The sequence below is a fragment of the Stegodyphus dumicola genome, chromosome X1 (genome assembly GCF_044657685.1).
Source record: "Stegodyphus dumicola isolate Sdum_Otavi_A_Nest chromosome X1, ASM4465768v1".
NCBI classification, from domain to species: domain Eukaryota; kingdom Metazoa; phylum Arthropoda; class Arachnida; order Araneae; family Eresidae; genus Stegodyphus; species Stegodyphus dumicola.
In genome coordinates, this window is record NC_140780.1 from 64463555 (window position 1) to 64487191 (window position 23637).

The 23637-nt window shown below is 31.8% G+C and overlaps 1 protein-coding gene across 2 annotated transcripts in view; it reads right to left on the reverse strand.

Moving 5' to 3' along the window:
* LOC118190572 (carbohydrate sulfotransferase 1-like) overlaps positions 1–23637 on the reverse strand; it is a 250812-nt gene that overhangs the window by 144253 nt on the left and 82922 nt on the right. For both annotated transcript variants that reach the window (XM_085808640.1, XM_085808641.1), the window contains one exon: positions 646–776. In XM_085808640.1, the coding sequence (XP_085664766.1) occupies positions 646–725 (80 nt within the window). In that variant the 5' untranslated portion in view covers positions 726–776. The remainder of the gene's footprint in view (positions 1–645; positions 777–23637) is intronic.

Genomic DNA, 23637 nt, shown 5'->3' on the forward strand with positions numbered 1-23637 from the left:
TCTTTCATAGTACGAAATAATAATCACTAAAATACAAGCTCACAAATGAGGAATGTCATTAATTGCTTACATACTTATTCTAGGTTGTTTCATGTTTTAAAGAAGCAAAAAATAATACTACTAATCGAAACATTCTTAATCTTTAATTCTTCTTGCGCCTTGAATTTAAAGCGAGAACACGCCCGTTAAGTAAATAAAGAAACAGTTAGTACCTATTTTGTGCATATATATGTCACATAAATATTCATATACATAATTCTTTCAAATTCTCAGAACTGGAGGAAAACTTCTCAATTACTTTAAAATAATTTTACTTTTATTTACTCTACCCGTAACATATTATTAGCCACCGTATGGCTACCTCGTATATTGTTAAGCATTTAATGGTTGATTCAATATGAATGGCGGGTGTCGGAAAAAGTAGCTTAATAACGACTAACTACAATCACACAACTCAGTGCAAGAACGATCCATTTAGACGTACATCTACATGCAAAATGCATCCTAGATTTCATCATCTGAAATGTGTGTGTTACACTTCACGCCTTTGAGTTTTTATTTTCAGTTGACTTGCATTTTCAAAATGTAAAACGCATTTTAGTAAATTTAGAGATCCAAATTATCATAACAAAATGCTCATCTTACCTTCTTGTTCTATCTTCCCTTTTAGCTACTCTCCAAGTTCCATAATCCGACATTTTGGAAGCGTCAAAGATTTTTGCCATTAGTCGAACTTAATTCATCGATGCGGAAGAAAGATATTTATTCTCCGAGCACTAGAAAAGTAAAGGAAATTATAATCACATAGGATCAAACCTAAGTAACTTAAGAGACTTACATTTTGTATATTTAAAGGAGCAAACATTTATAAAGCTTTAAATGTATCTATTTAATGGGTAAAACTTTTAAAAAGCTTAAAATGTATCTATTTAAAAGGTAAAGATTTCAAAAAGCGTAAAATTTATTTATCTGCTTGTTATCAATAATAACCAATTTCAGAATTTCTGCCTTATCGTACTTCAATAGACACAAGTTTTCAAGAGTAACAAATTTTCTCAAATATATTTCATAAAAGGTTTCTCTTTTGGCTTAATAGAACTGGATTATTCTTTTATAAAACCGATAGAATAAATCGTAATAAAACGAAACCTAATATATCTCTGCATGTTGAGTAAATAATGTTGCTAGGAAGAATAATATATTGCGCAATATTAATGTTGGGAAGGAAGAAGTAAAACAAAAGTTTATAGATATGATTCATTTCTGACTTGCATCTTTGTTTATAGAGAATACTCTAACATAGCTTTCGTGTAGCCGGATTATAGCGAATAAAATGAATTTTCGAATCGCCATGGAAACCTACTTAACTTCTGCTGATTTCAATCAATTTTTCTTGTACTTTTCCTTAAATTTCTAAGAGAAAAGGGTTTAGTATCAATAGAATGACAAAAAATGGGTAAAGTTAAAAGTTCCTGACCTCAGTTAAAGGAAAAAAATAAACGTTGATAGCAGAAAGCTTGAAACGGTATTTCATTTAGAATAGAAGAGAAGCAAATCCTTAAAGCAATAGTTGAAAAATTACTCAACTAAAACAGAGCACGAACGAATGCCCATGGGCTGAAATTAAGAAACAACATGCTTTAAAATTTACTTTTGAGTAACAGGAATTTTACAAAACTCCTAAGTATTAAGGATCTATTGGGGCGGAAGACCAAGAAAAATGCAAGACTAAGACAGAATTGTAAGGAAATTAACATAGTTGTCACATCATTATAATAATAAGGAGAGCTGCAAGGGAAAATAGATTGAATGATTTTATATAGTATCTTAGAGCAAGTAAATTGTTTCGAATTATTCTATATACTTCTGAAAATGTCTGAAGAGTACTTTTGCTTATCGGAGACGAGAACATTGAGTTAGATGCTCTCGAAATGCATAGAGAATCAGGGCAGAAGAAAATAAAAAAATTATAGAAATGTATAACAGTGATAAAGAATTTGGAAAGATTAAGAAGTGACTAATATCTCGGCATTCCAACAGGAGGCTATTTAGCCTATGGTTCCAATTTAAGAAAACAGAATCATAAATCAATCAACAAAATCCAGAGAAATAACGTTTCTAAGACCCGAAATCACCAGAAATTTTTTTAACCAATAAACAGAAGCTGCATGAATTTCGTAACGATTTATAATAGAATTTAGAATTTCTTAATTTAAAAAATCTATTGCCAGTTCGAAAAACGAATATTTGGACATTTCCAACATTTACGCAGTAAGCGTAAAATGTACGCCTTTTCATATCATTTTACGATTTTATTGATGGAGTTTTTTTATGTAACTGATTTAAATTTAGATTTATCTGAGAGCGTTACAAGCTTTTGGAAATTCATGCTTTGGAAGTGAAATGTACATAGGTCTGCAACTGCAGGAGTGGTTTGATATCCTTTATCGAGGTCCCTTAAAGATGGAAATTGTTGGCAGTGAATATAAATTTTTTTTCGAAATCTGTCGTCGTGTTGTATTCCGAAAGCCAGTAGAATGCTCCAGTGGCATTCGTGTAAATAAATGGCTAAAAGCGACGCAGAGAACTTCTTTCACTACGCTTATAGTTAGCTATGGATAAACTTGTTTAGCCAAATACAGGAAATATCGCGGGGGATATTCTGTGGAGAAGTTTCTGAAACTATTTATATAGAACAGGTGTTATTTCCTTTAAGGACCTCATATAATATGCTATTCACAGTTGAGACTAGATTATTCGATACAAATGAGACTGAATGGGATTAGGTAAACGTGAATGCCGGTTTACACAGAAATTCCGAAAAGTAGTTATTAAAGTATACCCGTAGAATAGAAAACATAATATTTTGATAAACATAAAGCCGTAAGAAAGAGATAAAATAACTGCATATTGATTTTTTTTCCAATGGCAGATTGTCAGCAAGTGAATAGTGCGGAAAATGAATTTACGGCTCAACAAATTGATATTACAGCTAACTGAGGAAACCTCATAATTGTATGCCAGGAAGGACAGCTGTCAATGATCTGAAAAGTGACACAAGTCAGTTGCCATTGTAGTAACTTAACAGCATGCTTGGAATGAAAGCATGGAATGACACTTATAAAAAATAAAACTTACTTTGTAAAACTAATGATCTCGTTTACCTCTTTATGTTACTTTTTGAAACAATAAATGCAGCCTGATAAGTAATAAATCTCCGCTGAAAAGGCACAATCTGTTTTTACCTCTGTAGTCGGAAGCCAGCTCAGCGGTGCACTAGTACATTCCTGTGACCGCTGCTGTTAATACTCACACTCATCCCTGCAAGTCTTTGAGCAGTATCACGAAAAGAAAACCCATCTTCTAGTAGCCGTAATACACTGCCTCGCTCAAACTCAGCAAGCTACCGGTACTATCTTCTTTGAATCTTTAAAGGCATTCTTGATTCAAATCTCGTTGTCCGAAATGTAAATAAATCGCATTAAGTTTCCATCTCCTATTTAAAGCAAACATTATTTGCATATCCGTATTAGCACTACCACCGCCATACTTATTCGTACAGCGTAAAATTTAAATAGGCGTCATCTTTCAGATGTACAAACACGCCTCCCGAATTTCATTTATCTAGCAGAGCTCCCTTCTTGGTGTTGGGATTTCATTTTACATCAATGTCTTTATAGGAAATTTATTAGCAGAAGTTTCGATAAGTTTTCTTAGAGATTAAAATTAATTTAAGAGTTTCATAAATCTTCAATTTTTTTCCTCATCTCTGTTTTGTAAAGAAAACAAATCTTTTAAAATAAAATAATGATATTTTGCAGCAAAGAAAATGAACAAGCAAGGGTGGGGATGACCCGATCTCTTCTTAATAACCTTACTAAGGAAGCTAATGTTTTAATGATGATTGTTCTTTATGTGTTTTCAATGTATCACAAATCAACTCTCTTTCATCTGTGAATGTGGTAACACTGAAGGGTTGTGACACTCGAAATCAATAAGATTGTGAGATAGCAAAGGCAAGGTTCGCGAAAGAAAGAAGAGAAAAATAATTATCTGAGAACTGAAGAAGAGACAGAAAATTGGTTCTCTGAGAACTGACAAAGCATAAATTGGCCTAAATATATTCATTTAAAAATATTGATCGTGCCGTGTAGTTAATACGTAAAGAGTTAACTTACTTTGAAGTTTGGCTATAAAAAGTTAAGACGTGTAATCTTGGATAAATAAAAAAGTAATCTTGGATTAATTAGTTTAATTATTTAATTATGCCAAATACGCGAGGGCTATCAGCCTAAGGGAAGGGATGCCTTTGTGGAGGATTTTCTGAGGGAGACTTCACGTATACATTTTGCAAATGGGGAAAACCACGAAAACGCTCATGTACACAACCTGTTTAACCGGAATCTACTCCAAGTGGAAACTACCAATGTTCAGCAACTTTACCGCTTGGCCGCTGGTGAGCGAAAGAATCATGGGAGAAAGGAATAATGTAGCCTAATTTTATTGTCTGTTGCAAAGTTATTTGCGTATATCATTGTAGATTGCGTAAATACCTTTTCTCTGTCACCTGCAGATCTAAATATGGCTAAATCATTTTCTTTATCAAAAGACAAAATCTTTGAAGAGACATAACAGTCGATTTATTTGTTTTTAGATATACATAAAAGTAATACATTTCGCGTTTAATTAATTACCTATAATAATTTATTTTAAATAGGTTTAACATTTAAAACGAATGTTTGTGTAGGTAATGTTTACTAATATTCTGAAAGCCTTATCACAGTCAGACCAGTGAGTCTCACTTTAAAACTTACAAATACCATCTTGAAATCTGAGTGAAGCAGAAGCAACTCATAATTTCTGAATTAACACCGTATAAGGTATTTCTCCCGCCTTCTTAGCATGCCTTCGGGGTGTAAAGGTAGCACGCTTCCAGAAGTCCGTGGTTCGAGTCCCGGCGAGGGCATTGCCCATTTTTCACGTCTCCAGTTTAGAAATAACCTAATGTCTTAACAGTGGCGGCCGAACTAAAATGGTGGTGGATGATGATTCTCCACCACCAGGATTTGGCGACTGCGATTCGGTTCCCTAATCCCTGTTCGCCCTTTAAAATGGGAAATATATAAGGTATTTCTCCCGCCTTCTTAGCATGCCTTCGTGGTGTAATGGTCAGCACGCTCGGCACGCATTCCAGAGGTCCGTGGTTCGAGTCCCGGCGAAGGCATTGCTCATTTTTCACACCTCTTGCTTCCAAACAACCTAATGTCTCTACAACCGGGTAGACAAATTTCATGTGTTTACAGCATTTATTGTCTAAACACATATAAAAATGTGTACTTATAAGCCTACAAGCTGTTTGCTTAATCTTGAAAAATACGCCATCTAAGTGCTTTCCATCCAAATGTTTATCACACACCACTACAACATAACACATCCACAGTGAAAGGAGTGTTCATGCATTTACTGAGACACTTAAAAACTTTTTGCTTAATCATACAACTAGGTACACCTTGCAAGAAATTTAATTTGCGATTTTCATGTCTCGAAAGCGCGACTTAGGATATTTATTGTATTTATATATAGCCACTTTTTTATCATAGATATCTGGACACAAATCGGACTTTTCTGAAACGACACATCTATTTTTTCCGTACTTTAGTTCTAAGCCTCGTCTTTAAGTAATTTTTTCAGTTTGTCCCAACAATAGTTCACTTGACGAACTTCTTAATTTATGGCAAACGATTTTCCTTTCCCTTTCACTATGCACGAACGGAACAAAAGGTATATGGTTCATTCTTTCAAATAATTTTAAAAAAATGCGTAAACCAGATTTGGCGTTATTATAGCTTATAACAAATATGCTAAATTTTTCAAAATGCGCCGATATATAAATTAACGTATATCTTCGAAAATGTTGAATAAAAAATTCTAATTTTTCGCAGGTATGCCTAGGAATATATTTACTTTAACTGGCAAAAATTTTTATAGCTTATAAATAACAATTAGTTTCGAAAAATTTATAAAAATTGCTATAAAATGTAAATTTTAAAAACAAATCTGAAAATAGCTGAGGATTTTATTTGGACTGAACCTAAATTTCGAACTTGAAACAAGGAACCCAGGGCGTTTTAATAAAAAAAAGAGATATTAATAAATATATACCATATTTAATTAACACTGAGGAGCTAAAATTTTGAGAGCTAATTTTTTAAAAACTACTCGTGCGAGTTTTACAAAACTTGGTAATTTGGCATAATTTGAGCCGTAGAATCGAAATATAGAAAAATAGGCAAGTCATTTCAGAAAACGTCCTATTTTGTGTCAAAATGCCTATCTTAGAAAAATTATATATATAAATCTAATATATATTTTAAGTTGCGCTTTTTAGAGATGAAAAATGCAAGTTAAATTTCGTTAATCGGCCAAGGAGAACGGGAGATATAGAACTTTTCCATTATTTTTTTTTTCGAAAAGTGTACATGAGAACACACTTCATTACTCAGAATTTTATTCTCCATGCTCAAATTATAAGCATGCATTTTTGCAAACGTTTGACTTGCCTCTGTATAATCTAAAATACGGATAAAATTAATATCCAGATGCAATATCCTTTGCATAATGCAGATTAATTCATCACATAACTAATCAATTTTCTTCACATATGTTAATAATTCAAAATATTTCTCCATTAAACATCGTATATGATCCAATGTCTGCCCTTTGATTTTCTGAAAGCACGAAAAGTATATTTCATATACTGAGTGGGATCTATGATATTCTAAAATTCCATCGTCACATTCTTTACGCATTTCAAATTTAGTTTTATAATATGAAGTTAATGGAGAAGCTAGGAAACGAGGTACATTTTCCGGATATTGAATGGAGTTTTAATTTGCTAAAAGCCATATGGTAAATTACTTTTCCTAGCTGTTGTGTAGGAAAGAATTTCCGAATTTACTTTTGTATAAATTTTACATTTACAAATAACTTCGTCTTTTGGGGGAAAGAAGGGGTTACAGTCAGAACTATATAACTCGTCTTTGTGTTGGACGAATCTAGCATTAAACAGTTTTAATATACGTTATTTTCTGCTTTTTGTCTGGAAAGATTTCACAGAGTTTCTACTCGAATGTACATGATATAACCCCGGATAAGCAACTCCTGCCATTTATGAAAAAATTTCTTTTATATTTGAATGGCTAAATAATTTGCTTTAATTTTCCATCGCAATTTAAAGATTGTTCTCTTTTATAACTAAACTTCTTTCGAAAGCCTTTCAAAGTTTTCACATTGCAGGATACAAAAATATCAAAGTAAATGAGTAACGCATCCAAAGAAAATGTTTTTGCTTTAATAGTAAAATTTTGGCTTTATCCACCAAGAAAAGCTTTTGAAGCAATTAGTGCCTCTTCAATTCTTTCAGTTTCTTCCCAATCAAATAATGCGCTTCGTGAATAGTTCTCCGGCGATCTCATTTGTATAAAAAAAAAAAAAAAAAAAAAAAAAAAAAAAATGAATACTTAGAGCACTATGAGGCCAGATTTAGAGATTTTTTATGCTAGCATCACCTTTTACTACCTCGTTAATTCTCTAAAGATCTGATAATTTTAGTTATTCCACGAAGAGGAAATCACTGTTAATGGAAAACCCAAAATGCTTCGATAACGAGTTAAGAGGTGGTAGAAAGGTTATTTCTTTATTTCGGGATACAAAGCAGAATTGAAGGCATTTTCTTTCCTCCCCCTCTATTAAATCTTTAGCTTCTCAGTAAAAAAAGGAAACCTTTCAAATGGGTAGAATTTTCTCTATTATCACCGTTTAATCGTTTCGCCGGTAAAGTGAAATATGTAATTTATGTCTAGAAACGTGCAGATACTGCATAATGAAAAAGTATTTATTTGGGTAGCTAAAATAGATACACGTACTGGATATCAGTGATTAAAATCCTTTAAATGTGTATTTGTTTAATGTAATCTCTCATTAAATCACAATAGAATTTTGTCTTTGTGCGTATGAGCTGACTATCATTCTCCATATGGATGAAATCTATACCGATTGAATGAATTTAATGTTTAAAATCATTTATTATAAAAACACTTTTTTACTAGTTGTTCTTGAATGAGAAAAATTTTTAAGTATTGAATATAAAGATTAACAGACCTATGGTAAATGAAATTTGAAGCCCGTTTAATATTAAACAGGAATATATAGTTTTTCACATAAGCATATTTCAAAGTATTTAAATAAAACAGTGCAAAGTTTTTTTTTTACATAAATTCTGGTAGTTGTGTGAATGATGTTACGTTACAAACAACTTAGACTTTGCACAATGCACCAACGAAAGGCATTCTGACTTTTTTTCGAAACAATAGCCCTTTAATGGTACATAGGTTGTTAGTTAAATCAGGCAATAGGAAAGGAAAAGAAACCAGAACAATTTACAGTTTTTCTACTCTAATCACATTTGACAACATTTCAAGGTCCTATCTCCGCTTAAAAATTACATTTTACTGGAAAAAGAAAAAAGGAATTCCGATAAATTAAAGAATAAGGAATTCCGAATTGCTAGAGGATCAAAAGTTAGCAGCGTGGACTTCAAGTAGTCAGAAAACGCTCTGATTGCACACTCCAAAACTTTCATTTAAGTACTTCCTTCTCTCTACCTAATTTGAACATCGCGCGCGCTGGAAATTTACATTCTCTGGAAAAGTAATTTAACCTAAAATAACAGGTTAGAAAATTAAAAAGAATCTTACAATCTCAGATATGGAAACAAAATGTACTCTTAAACTGCAGAATGTAAACTGAATTTAATTTACAAAGCAAATTTACAAAGTATTCATCCAATAATTACTTAAAAATTTGAATATAAATGTATATTTTTTCATTTTGTTCCATTTTGCTGTCTGTGACCTGTGTCCGTAAATACTAGCGTGCCTTAATTTTAATATCCAATTTTAGTTTTCACTTTTCAGATTTTATTGAGCACTGGATAAAGGAAAAAAAAACACTAATGTATTTTACCTGTACCATAAAATAGCAAAACACTTTTGGACGAAAATTGGATAAATAAAAAGAGCACATGTAATTTAACTAGCAGTATACTATACTAAAACCTCATTCTTAAAAAGTCCTTATTTTTGCTTTGTCCAAACTATGTTATATATTTTTTAAAAATTAAATATTTTGGGGAACAGTAAATTTCCATTTGTGCATGTTTAATAATAGCATATATCACAGAGATATTTATCGGTGTAAATAAATCAGTTAAAAATTGCTTCTAATTTTAATCAATTTAGAAATGATTAAAACTAACAAGTAAGAGGAAATAAATCTTACATTGGTCATATAAAATCTTAAATTACAAATAATATATAATTAACTACCCAAAATATAAATAGACATTATTTTTCCTTGTTTGTGATAAGTGGATAAATTCTATTTTATCTGTTCATGTGTTAACTTGTTAGAGCTTCAATATCTCTAGATTATTAATTCATGACACGTGAGCGAAAATCATGAATCAAGCATAGAATATCTGAAGACTTTCTGCACATTCGAAGACTACATGCGCATTATTTAATGCGTGTTAATTAAGCTCAAATTTGAGCACAAGAATCAAAACAAACACACGTAATATTTGACTTTCTTTCCAACTGATTTTACGAGTCCTATGATATGACTCATGGTGCTTGAATAAAATGCTCTATGATTATGCCTGAATTAAATACTGGAGTATAAATGCATTTACATGATTAATTAGATTTATATAATTCCTGTCACAAAGGGTTTTTTTCTAAAAATTTCCTAAATTACTGTTTTTTTTATTAATTATCTCGTATCTCATAAACTTCTTTCTTTATTGTCTACTATTGCTGGGTACATATCAATATATTCGTCTTTAGTAATATTGAAATAATAAATATTATTTGTGTATCAAAGTTATTATGCTAATATTTCCCGCTATCAAATCCTCTTCCTTAAAACACAGAGATCCATATCAAGCATTCCAATTTCAGAGCAAGCTGTTTTGTAAATCATTTTGGCATTTTCTGTATCTACTAGTAAGTCTACCAATTAAAGCTTTTGACATCGAAAACTGAAGTAATTAATTTCTACATTTAGAGCTGCATTCAATGCAATTACGATTTCAGTTAATATGTACTTAACGTAACTACTCTCTGCAGCTTGATATCGTACTCATAAGACGTTAAGTACTCATAAGACGTAACGTACTCATAAGTTCATCTACTTAGAAAGATTGTAATTGAGAACAATGGACTCAGAGTGAAGTTTTGGGATCTAGCGTCCTTTTAAAGGGCATAGCTTTTTGAAAAAGTATTATCTACTTTACTTATTAAACCAGTCTACTTGTATCTTTCTTCTCGGAACTATTGAGGATAACGTGCTTATTTCTTTGATGTAGGATGGTCATGCACAGAAGTCATTCCACTTCAAGCCGAATCTTCTCTCGACTTAGTTCTGCAGTTATTTAACTTCTGATTTATTCAGTTATTAGATTATGTATAAAGTCAGCAGTTTCATTTAGTTTTCTTAATTACTTGAACGAGCTTTCTGAACCCTCATATTGCATTGTTCTTTCAGTATTAGACAGTACTAACTGTCTAACACTGTCATAAAAAGTCCTCCGCGAAACATCCCTCCCTTTATGCAGATAGCCCTTGCATGCTTTGCTGTAATCTAAGCAAACCAAACCATTTATGTACAAAGAGTACAGAACATAAGTAGTACAATTCCATTTGAAACAGTTTTAAGAAAAAGGCACATTAATTAAAATGTAATAACATTAATGAGAATACCTTAATACCTTCATTGACCTTATGTATGATAGTATATAACTCATATTTACTAAACTTTTAATAAAAAAATACCTGTTAGGAAGATAATTACGTAAAAAATCTGATATTAATAGAAAACATGGACCTGCTTAGTTTGCGCCCGAACACTTGGAGCTGTGATGTAATGTAAATTCCTTCAGTTTGTGGTAATTCAGCAAAAAACGTATTCAACATTTTAATTATGTTTTAGGAACAAATATGTGACTTTATGAATATCATATTTATGAATATAGTCAATGTTGATGTAAACAGAAGAGGTGTTCTCCAATTTAAATCATTTCTTAATAACATGAATATTTTTAATACATTGTAAAAGAAGTTCCTTTTGTTTTCAACTTTCTCAGAAAAGAGACTCAATGCATTTCTTACTTCAAATTTTTTTAAGCTTTAATTTTCCTCAAACAGCATTTTTAGCATTAACTTTAAAAGAGGAGGGAGACTAGAATCACATTAAGCTCCAAAGCGATTATTGTTGCTTTTCATCAGAAGCAATAGCAACAATAGAATAATCTTTTCCTTTGATTTATTGCATCTCTTTCCCATTGATATTAATGCAAAAAGAGACTTTAATTAAGTGATATTTAATATTTCTAATAAAGGTTCCATAGAAAAATATACTTTCTAAAACTAATGCCTCTAAAAAGGTAAAGCATCCCTTATAATAATAATAAACTGAGCTAATTCAAACTTGGATTAAAATGAAGAGAAATGAGACTTACAAAAATTATTTGTCCAAAAATATTCATAAATAGCTTAGGGAGGGAAAGTGCTTTCCTGGAGATGTATTTGAGTCGCAGTGCACATTTCCACAAAAAAATCGATTGGCCGAGACGAAAGCAAAACGTCTAAATATTTTCGATTTCAGCTCTAGGAACCGACAAAATTCGTTTTCTATTTTTACTCTCCCAAATTAGTTTTCCTGGCTAAATGGAACAAGGCAAATGATCGAACTACATGAAGCATGGAACAGTAACTGGGATATGGTTCAAAACATTTGCTTTTGCTATAATGTAGATTTTAAATATCCGGCAGGATGTGGAATTTTTGTGACAAGCCTTTCATGACCGATACTAAACTCATTTTTCGTTTTTAACAATGGAATGATAAAATGTACCCATTTAGTCACATATTTATATCGTACCTGTCTATTATTTTGTACTTAAATTTATTTAAACTTCGAACTTTTGCTTCTTAAATAAAAGATTGCCATTGCATAATAAGAATTATAACTACTTCGCGTTCCAGTTAAAGCTTGAAAACTTTCAGGCTTAATTGTAAATTATTCCTTATGTCTCTGATTCATTTCAAGACGGAAAGAGGATTGTAAATAACTAAATTAGAAATATAATAATAATGCGTCACATTCTTATGAAAGAGTAATCTGTTTGCTGTGAACCAAAAAGTGGATGAATAATTTTATTGTTTTATTTTACAACATAACAAAGAGCAACTAAGTTAACAAAATAAATCAATTAATGAAATTAATCAAAAACTTCATTTTACACAATTCTTTAATTAAGACGTAAATAAATTGCGAAACAGTTCAGTCCTAAGCAACTAATATTCATATTTACGTACTGCATACGAAAGAAAGACTGCATGCAGATAGGGGGAATTTCGTCCATGTTTTCACGTTGCAGGAGAAAAGGAGAATCTGTTTGACTTTGATAAGTGAGTACGTCCACGCTACACACATTTTTGGTTTCACTTAGCATTTTCTAATATAATATTGCTGATACTGCAACCTAGAAACACGGAGGCACATACAATTTTTGTATTGTATGCTGTTGCAGAATATAAAATTTGGGAGTGTTTTTTTAAATAAATTTCAGTGATCAGTTTGTAACTGATACGAAGCTTAGCATGCAATCTGTACTACAAGTTTGCCCTAGAAAGCAAGTAACATATTTATATTAAATTAGTTTGATTATAATTTTCTTTTACTCTTTATCTGAATTCTTAAAGATCAATATTGTTTTAGCATATATATATATATATATATATATCAGAAAATTTTTGAATAAGAATTGCTCTTAATACTTTCAAAGAACTAAAATATAGGTCAAAATATTAACTTTTCTTTATATCATGCCTTACTACAATTAATTTACTCATTTTCCATTGGTTAAATTATTTTAATTAAATATTAAGATACATTTATTTAATTTAATTTACTTAAATTTTCATTCATTTAAGATTAACAAATTTAATTAGTCATTATTTATTATTTATAGTCTTGTTATTTTATTTAGTTTTCTCGATTTCTAAGAGCTTTCCCTAAGACACTGGCAATTTTAGTTTGACAAATTATATCCTGTATATTAAAGTTATACACATATTATTGAATGACCTTTTCTTGAGTTACATTTTACGATAGGAATGAGGATTATTTAAAATAGACCTGCTTAATGAATCAAATAAGGGTTCAGAATCTACGTATTTTGATAATTTTGCTTTCAGGGAATAATGGCTGCTAATGGTTGGTAAATAACACAATAATAAAATTTCAAGTTTTCTTTTCAGATTGATCAAATATGCGAATCTGATCATGATTCTGTTGCTGATTCCAGAAGCATTTTATAGCTGATTTAAATATTTTAAACTATTTTATAGCATATAGTTTGTTACACATATTTAGCAAATACTCGAGCTATGTAAATTTATACTTGTTTCAAAGACAGAAACTTAAAAAATGTTGCTCTATACTATTTTCGGGTGTACTTTGTTTGAGTAACATCTCACTTTTAAGTTCTACTTATGTCAACAAACATTTTGGGGCTCCAAACGCTTGATTTTGTTTACTACACCAAAACGCGCGAAGCTCTTATTTATCACGCATTTCTTTAAAATTAGCAGAAATGAAATCCAGCTAGATATGTAAAATTAAAGTTTTTAGAAACGTCACATTTCCTAGTTGCGCTTCATTTCAATTTTTTACTTTTTAAAAATTTTTACAAGACTCCAATCCTTCTTTATCTTTGCAATTGATTCGGAAAATGAAACAACAGTATACTGTGTAAGTACAGTTGAAATCCAAGCAGAAGAGCGATTACTGTTAACTATCATAAATACTTTACCTACCATTTAATGGATCATTTCTAGAATTTAAAATTTCGTATTTATTTTTGCCCATTGACAACGCTTGTCACGCTTAAATGCTCATTCATCACAAATATAAAGGAAAGAATTAACAGAATCAGTACATTTTCGAAGTATTATGACTTTTCTTTAAACTGAGAAATTACATTAGCAGTAATGAATAAAAAATTTCTCTTGCTTAACTTTAATACAATAAAAAGAAAACAAGATTATGCGCTTATTTGTTTAGGGCTTTTAAGCCGCCCAGATGGTATAATGTTTAAGGGAACCTACTGCAGTACTGAAGGGCCCGTGTTCGAATCCCAGAGAAGGCATGGATGTTTGTAAATGTATAGTGTCTTTGTGCAAGGAGGCACTGTAAATATATGGCGTGCCGAAAGTCCTTTCAAGAGGTTAGTGGTAGGTGAAGAGAAGTGGGAGACCCTCGGACTTCCACTCCCTCCGAGATGCTTTCCATCAAAATTGGGGACGGAACTGAGCGAAGTGTACTGTCACCTGTATGGTTCTCAAGGCTGTTGCCAACGACAGCCGCAGTCTTGCTCTCCTTGCCACGATGAATTTCGTGAGCTTGTTCTCATGTTGCTGTCAGACAAGTGAGATAAGTCACAACAACAACACAACAGAGTTTTAGGATTTACGTAAACAATTATTAATTCCACTGTTTTATTTTTACTTGAATTATGGGATGCCGCAGAAGAACGTCAGGACGTTTTGAATGAAACAAAATATATAAAGAACTTCTTTTAGTACATATTATAGCGTTACAGTACAACGAAAATAAATATAAAGCCAATGACATCTTGAAATTTCGTCCTCCTTAATCTTAACACCGCTGGAGTCTATCAGTTAAACGTCGCGTAACTTCGTAATTAGAGTCCACTACACTCACAGCGAGTTACAATACAATGTGAATTATCAAAGTTTGGGTGATCGGTCCGTATTTTTTTAGGAGGACCAATAGATAGTAAAAGCTACTACAGAACGATACACTGCAATGCTACAGAAATTCTTTGCTACCGAATTTTGCAGAAGACGCATAAACCGACCCAGCCTGTGGTTTCGGAAGAACAGGGCAGCTACCTACACGGCTAGCGATTCGGAAGTTTTCAATGGGTATTGTCCTAGAACATTGAATTTTCCTGCATGGAGATATTGTGTGACCATTCGTGTCACCTGATCTTTTGGTCTGGATCTTTTTCCTGTAGATTTGCTTAAAATCCCGGAGTGTACATTAACAAATCATGTTCCTTACTTGACCTGAAGGTCATCATTGAACTTGAAGCAGTCGCCATACCGAGGTAATAACTGTGAAAAGCTGTACGAAGTTTCGAAATCGACTCCAGCAGTGGATCGAATAGAATGGCATTTGCAATTTGCAATACACCATTTTCAGAACTTAATATTGGTGTATTTTTTATTCCCCTCAGTAATGGTGTGTATTAAACTGTAAAGCTCTAATGTGAATAAAAATGAGTTATTTGTATGTATTGTGGTTGCCCCCCTGCAGAAATGGATTCTTAAATAAATAAAAGCATTTTAATAATTCGGCATTATGAAAATAAGTGTGTTTTGCATTTCGCTCAACAAAAGTAATTTTTTTGTGTTCAACACTTAACCCTTCCGCCGTCCTTTCCTGTCCGCGAAAATCCCCCCCCCCAGCGGCCGTCTGTTTTTCGTAGCGTGTAATGTTGTTTTCTCTGTACATCATAACTTTCCATACATGAAATTCGTAGTGGATGAATGTCAATGAATATTAAATAAAATTATAAGGAAATAAAGCATAATGGAAAAATAATATCTCTGCTTATTTCTAACAGCAGGGTAATTTGATAACATCTGATCCAGGCGGTCCACTCCTCCCATTTTGTTGTTGTAATCTTTTACAATTATTGGTTTTTTTACAGTTCTTTTCCATGTTCCAACAACAATCATCGAGTTATTATGGACTATATTAATCAAACGTATATTCTTCTTGTCTCTCCAATTCACAACCTCAATTTTTTCTCTTTTTCTGCTGAATAGACGTTGAAGCCATCTCTCACTGTCTTGTAGCTTATGTAAAACGGCGCGAATATTTATAAAACCCGGGGTAAATTCAATTATAAATACACTGACTACCAATAAGTATTTGGACACCTGTGATAGAAAAGAAAAATTAACTTTATTCAAAATCAATAGTTGGTAGAGCCTCCACGAGAGGTAATTACAGCGTGGACCCTCCGGGGCATACTTTCCACAAGTCTTTGTATGACAGCTAGTGGTATTTTCTTCTACTCGGCTTGGAGAAGACATAGAAGTTCCTTCACCGATTTTGCACGGGTAGTGCACCCCTGAATTCGGCAATGCAACTTGTCCCAGTATTAGTGCAGTCAGACGCAAATAAACAAATAAAATATCAAGCAAATGCTCCGTCCTTTCCTATTATCTGACAATTTATTGAAGACCTAAAATGTAAGAGTTAGCAAATATTTGAAAAATTACAAGTTTCTTCTCTCTCTCTATATATATATATATGTTTACAATTCGAAAATTCAGAAAATAATTGTAGAGAAGCAATGGGAGGTTCTGAAAAATTGCTATACTCTTTTCTACATACTCTTCTGTAAACAACTAAAGCGATCGAAACTGCCAAAAAAAAAAAAAAAAAAAAAAAAAAAACTGTTTTTAACGCGTAATAAATATGCGCGAAAATCAAATCCACTAAGTGAAGTGATACTTTCCCTGGTATGAGCGAGTAATTAATCAATTAAAAGCCTTTTTTTAAATTTTATTCTTTTATCTAAACTGCTGTCAATGATAGCAGTTTTCAATATAATACATAAATGAATTTATTGATTTTAATAACTCAGTTGCTAACATTATTTAAGAAATCGGTATTATTGGAAAAGAATTTAATGAGCTGAATAACGACATAGTAAGAAGCTCGCTCATGTTTTATTCAGAATAGTTAAATTAAAATAATCAACTTAATATAGAATAATTTGCATGTAAAGAAGATATAAAATATGACTTATAAATGTTCATTACTTGGGATAGGTAGAAATCGCCAACTGTTGGTGATGAAAAATGAATTAAAGCTAGAATTTCTTCAAACCCAAACTGCTACTACATAGTGCATGTACTCACATATGTGTGCGTATGTATGTAGCGTTGCAGGCTGATAAAGCTAGTTGCTTTTAAAAAATTGTTCAGCTGAAAAATTAAGATATAAAAAAAAGTTTTAAACCTGTATATTTAACGCAAGCCTCTATTAATTCTAATATTCAGGTATTCAGGAAAGCCTCCAAAAACCTTTTAACTGTATAGTTACCTGAAAAACTCGACACGGTTAATATATTGGCCAAACAAAAAGCAACATTAACTTAAGAATTAATAACCTGTAGAGCCAATGTGTAATGGCTATGCCAAGATTTCAGCTTCGAGCCTCCCGATCCGATTCGGACGTGATTCCAGCTACGCAGCAAAGGCACGCGAAGAGGAGGAAGAAAATGCCTTATAGCAGCCATAAGTCTCAATTTACAAATTTCAACAAAACAGCGATTATACTTCTCCCACCTGACATACCGCTCAGTTAGAACACTTTAAAATTAATGATTTTGAGAACACTGAAATTACTATTCCGTAAATTTTTCCTGAAATTAAAAAAAGGCTATTTCAAGAATCACGTAACATTTTAAATATAGAACTAACTTAATACAATAATTTTACATGAAGGGTAAAAGTTGAAAAAACATGATTAAATGTAATAAACCTCAAGATCCTAATATGCAACTTATTAGTGAATTTGAAGATTTCTTTTCGAAAGCCAGTTTTGTTAGAAACTTCAGTAATCTTATCTACTCCTTAAAAATATAAGACTTTAATTAAATATTTCTTTGCCTAAGAATTACAGTGGAACGCCTCTTATTAAAAGCTTAATTAAAGACTTTATTCAATATAAATTATATCAAGTAATTAAACAAAAACCAAAAGAATTACTATATGATTGATTTCACGCTCCCAAACTTTGATCGATAAAAACTTGACAAATTAAAGATGACGGCTGCAGATACTAGCATTCCATTAAAGGCACGAAAACGCAAACTTGTTTCAAGCATAGTAAAACCACTGGTAATCGTTTTTTGAACCTTACCCAAACTAAAACTAAACAACCAAAATGATACTATCATGAAAGTAAATTTCAAAACTATTTTCGTCCTTATCACTAACATATTACTACTGGAAATCTTAACATTATTGAAAATGATGAAAAATCTTAACATAAAAAATATTAAATGATTAGAGGTCGAAAACTTAGGCCCATCAAAAGAATTTCCAACTTACAAAAAGCATCATTAACAAAAATCAGTCAACACACAATTAAAAGCAAAAGCAAATATGATTACCAAAATTACTATTAATATAATTAAGATGGAAAACCGATTTTTACAATCTTAAAATACCATTAAAGAATTTAAAAAACAAATTTGTTACTTCCACCGCCGATAAGGTCAGTAGCAATTTCAAAATCATTTGTAAAGCTTTCGAGAATCTGTAAACCACTTTACTTCTCGACGAAATTTTAAAAGCTTAATCCCATTATAGAAAATTTAGCGTAGTTAAAAGGAAAATATTGGGCAGATAAGTGGATCACCTTCTTAAAATGTACAATGGCATTCCAATAAGGACAAATTATTTTACCGCCATCTGCAACATTTATTTATTTATTTAACTAAATTACTTTTATGCAAAACTGCAAAGATTCTGTTGAAGAAAAATTTCGGTTTATATATAGATACATTGACGACATACTGATAATAGAGAAAGAAGTTCTTAACGAAAAATGTAAAATTTACTCCACAGGGTGAACTCACTTAACAAAACTAACGACCACTTACAACAAGCTGATTATTCTGTTCTTACCATTATTGAAGGCAAAACAAAATACAGTTATTTGACAAAATGAAGTTATTTAATTTCAAAACCTTAAATTTTAACTTGAACTCAAACGTCTTCAAAATAGTTAGAGCAGTCCTCATGATTAACCAAATCAACAAATTTAAAAAAAGTAATTGCACCGAAGTTAGTGATATAAAAAAGTAAATTTCTTATTACACACTTAAATGAAACTCCCAGTTATTACATAATTAAACAACTACATAAACTTAGGTTTAAGTTCAGCCTTAATTACTGTTACAAATGAAGGGATTAATCAAACCTTAAAAAAAAGTCAGTACTGGATGAATAACATTTGTGAATATCACTTTATATCCCTCTCAACACCATCCATCCGGTTTACTAACAAAAGGAAGAATATATATTTCAGGCCTGATGTTATAAGGTATTTCTCCCACCTTCTTGGCATGCCTTCGTGGTGTGGTGGTCTGCACGCTGGGCGCGTATTCCAGAGGTCCGTGGTTCGATTCCCAGGGAAGGTGTTGCTAACTTTTCATCTTGCCTGCTTCCAAAAATCCTAATGTATCTACAGTGGCGCCTTAACTAAAACTGTATTGGATGATGATTCTCCTCACCCAGGATTTGGCGATTGGGTTCCCCAAAAGCCCAGTCGCCCTTTAAAAGGGGGAGTATATAAGGTATTTCTCTTGACTTCTTGACATGCCTTCGTGGTGTGGTGGTCTGCACTCTGGGGGCGTATTCCAGAGATCCGTGGCTCGATTCATGGCGAAGGCGTTCCTAAATTTTCCTCTTGCCTGCTTCTAAAAAATCCTAATGTCTCTAAATCATAGCTCTAGAAAATGAATACGTTTGACTTTAACTTATGTGCTTTTCTCCTTACATTTAACACAACAGCATCCCCTACTTATTGTAATCTTTTTAAATGTTAAAAAGCAGTAAATATTTTTACTACACTTTTGCCGCCATTAAATTCGTTAGTTTCTTGCTTTACTTTCTTAAAATATAAATTAAATCAAACTCAGACTTCATTGTTTTTAATTAATTCACTAGTTCCCCACAGATAATACATTACACCAACTTGAACATGTTGAACCGTTTTCTAACTCCACCCTCCAAATCTCTTCCACTATTCCGACTTACCATTTCTAGCAAAAAACTCTACTTGATTAACCTTAGTTTCGCTCATTGGAAACTAAAACCTTGGCGGATTCATCATTGAGAAGCATGTAATATGTAAAATATGTGATAGTGTGAGTGCTAAAGACGTTTTTCGCTTTTTCTTTTTATTAAATTTATTTTATTGTTATTCATTGCTTATTCTTCTCGTTAATAGATGGATATTTTTTGAGTGATGCATTATTTTAAGCAACTTATTGATATCTTAAATACTTGATTTTGAAACTTGGTAGCTAGAATTTCGTTTTATTTCGTTATTATTTTTTAAATTTTTAATTATAAAAGAAAACGTCCGTTTCGGAAATAGCATTTAATCAACCAGATTAATGGTTAATTGATAATAATTTATCTATTAAAGTGTATGTTGTCCATTTAATTTGCATATTCATCTGCAACAAATGTTAGAAAATGGCCCCTACGGTTAAACCCTTGGAAAAGTACTTAGCTGAATTAATCTTATATTTATTCCTTTATTATTCAATTTATTTTCGAATTTGAGCTTAGGTATTAATATCTAATATTTTTATTGTTCGATGAAAAAAAAAGTATTTTACAGTTGATTTTATCTTATTTAATTAACTATTCTAATAGTGTTTTATAATGTTCGTATATTGATAATGTATTTAAAAATTATAAATATTCGAAACATTATGTATAATATAGCCTTATATATACATATATGTAAGATAATTTTAAAATATTTGTCAAAAGTGTAAAAACTGAAGTTACTCAAATAAGCAGATTTTATAACTGAATGTACGTGCGAAAATATAAGTACTGGTATGTAATATGGTATGGACAACTGGTAATTAGGAAAGACGGAAAAAGCCAAAAGAAACAGACACTTTCATCATTCAGTGTTTTACGACAGGTGCTGGAAAATGTCATTAAGATTCACTCTCGGATAGCTCTCGGTTAATACGATTGAACCTTATTTGATTTGGGAGCTGTCTAATGGGGAATCGTTCTCTGTACCACTTTTAGGCAACTCTGTCCATAGTCCCATTGCTGAAATGCATTTCGGCGAGTTCTGCGTTTGTTATCAACTGCAATAGAAATGATGATTTACTCCAGCGAATCGCTCTAAACAGCCAATCTCTGTCACCTAATCACGCCACTTCCTCACCCACATTATATTACAAAATTCGCTTGTTTCAGTCGCCTACATCTGCTTTAACAATTTTGCCAGATATTTTAGAACAATCCTGTATATAAATACCTTTGCTCGTCAAGAAGATAATGACACTAAAGATGACGTAAATATAGGTGACAAGTCAAAAACATTACCTGCTAACTTAATAAAAGTACCATTTCTGAGTATGTAATAAATACACATTTTAACTTTGGCTGACTTTCGTTTCCAACAGGTGCTGTATTGAGGACTCTTAAGTAACCACTGTTTCAGTGGCTGTTGTCTCTTTATTCTTGTCTTAGAAAGTTGATAGCGGTATTAGTCATTCCCTGGTACAGTTTCACTGAATTTTTAAAACATTTATATACAGTGTTGTTAATAATATTGAAGTGAAGGTTTTTAAAGCCATAAGCAACAAAGTGGAATATTTTTCACCATTTGTAAGGACAGTATTTATTCGTTGGGCCTGGATCGTAGTGGAAATATTGAACATCAGGTATGGAGGAATAACAAGTCATTAACAGTCACTTTACATCAACTTCATAGGTCATTATGTCTTAACAAATAATATATCCAAAACTGGATGCACTACTGTATTTTTGAAAATATTTTACCTCAACGTTATATATTACACGCAACCTTTCCCACTGCAAGCTTTTGAGCAAGATTCAAGACACCGATGGTGATACTCATGCTCTTTCCTAACATGTAGCGCATTCTTGTCTATCACCCGACATATAGTTTCAATTCTTACAGCTATTTTAAGAAAGAGAAAAGTGATTCCAGAATTTTAAATCACTTAATTACTACATTAGGTTTTCCAGAATTTTATTAAGAATTAACATATAGAATTTAAAATGCTTTCTTAGAAATATATATTTTTTAAGAATAATATATTAGTTTGTTTTTTTAGTAAAGTACAATGTATATTTACGAATATTTAAATGACAAAATGTGGTTAGGAAAAGTAAACCAAGATGGAAAATTATCTTTTCATTCAATAATATTTATTAAATACCTAATTGAAAATTGTATATTCTTTCAAATTTAACTTGCAAAAAATCTTGTGTGTTTAAAATCTTCGTAGCTACATCGTATCCGCAATGAATGCTTGCTTGAAAATATTTCACCTTCTTTTCAACAATTAAACAAAAAATTGGCTTCTTGCCGAATACGTTGCATAATCATAATAAGATGCTCGCAGCTACAAGAGATCCTGTCATTTAAGACAGCTCAGAAGAGATGAGAAATGATGTTGATTTGTATTTGGCAATTCCGCAAAATGGGTTCAATGATTACTTATTATTCATACTTACATCTAGCTGTACTGTCGACCCTACTTTGTGGTTTTCATTTCAAAAGAGAATAAAGTCTGAAATTTAGGGGAAGGATTGTCCGTTTCGTGTAATATAATACTAGAAATGTTGAATAACATACATAAATTATCATAAGGCGAGACGACGCTGAAAGCATTAAAAGTGAAATAAAAGTCAAACTCGGTTAGAAGTAAAATTTCTTTTAATTGCCTTTAAGGCGTAGATCAGAGAAACTCAGAGAAAAGTCTTACATATTAAAAATGCTTTTTTTTTTTTTTTTTTTTTTTTTTTTTAAAGAAACGCTTTAGTATTTATTTGATCGTTAATTCCTATGACTTCACTGGCGCAATTGACCATTTTATGTACTCGTAAAGAAAAGCATATCTCGCCGAAAAATAAAATATGAAGTAATTTGATTGTTTAATGATGAAATGTTGTCTCATTGAGTTCAGTCACAGAAAAATCCCGCAGTTAAACTACTACTCTAAATTTAAAATATTGATTCTACATTTTTTATATTAAAGATATTTATTTTGTATGAAAGATTATAATATATATAAAGAAAATTTACTTAAAATATTCTCTATGCGAGTAATATCAATATTCTGTTCATGTAATATACGAAAAGATCAGTTTGATGTGAATGTGCACTACTTTTCATCCAAACTGCAATCCCATGAAGGAAGCATCTGACAGGCTTCAAGTTTGCTTCATGCAGAGATCTCGAAAGGATATACAAATTATTAGCGCTGCAGCGCATATGGAAATAATGCGCGCCAATAACAATACCTAAGAAGTACTATGAAACGAACAACTGTAGGCTGTTTTAAGTATTCGAATTGTGTATTTACCTACTGTTTCTTTGAGTGAGAAGCTTTATTGTACTTCTGCGAAACAAAAGGCTAATTATTTGAACAAGTTAAAAAATTATTTGAACAAGTTTCTGACTCTGGCAGAGGGAAAACTTTGGATTCCACTCTGAGACTGAGTGTCAACCCTTTCGAGATATTGTTGCTCTTGTTGGACTCAGTCGAATCACAGTGATATGAAGAATCGATGAATGCAAGAGGCGCGGACCGACCGAACTGAACGACTGCTTCAGCATTGTCCCGCCATCGATCTAGAGTGGAAGCATGTTGTGAACATGGCAATGACAGAT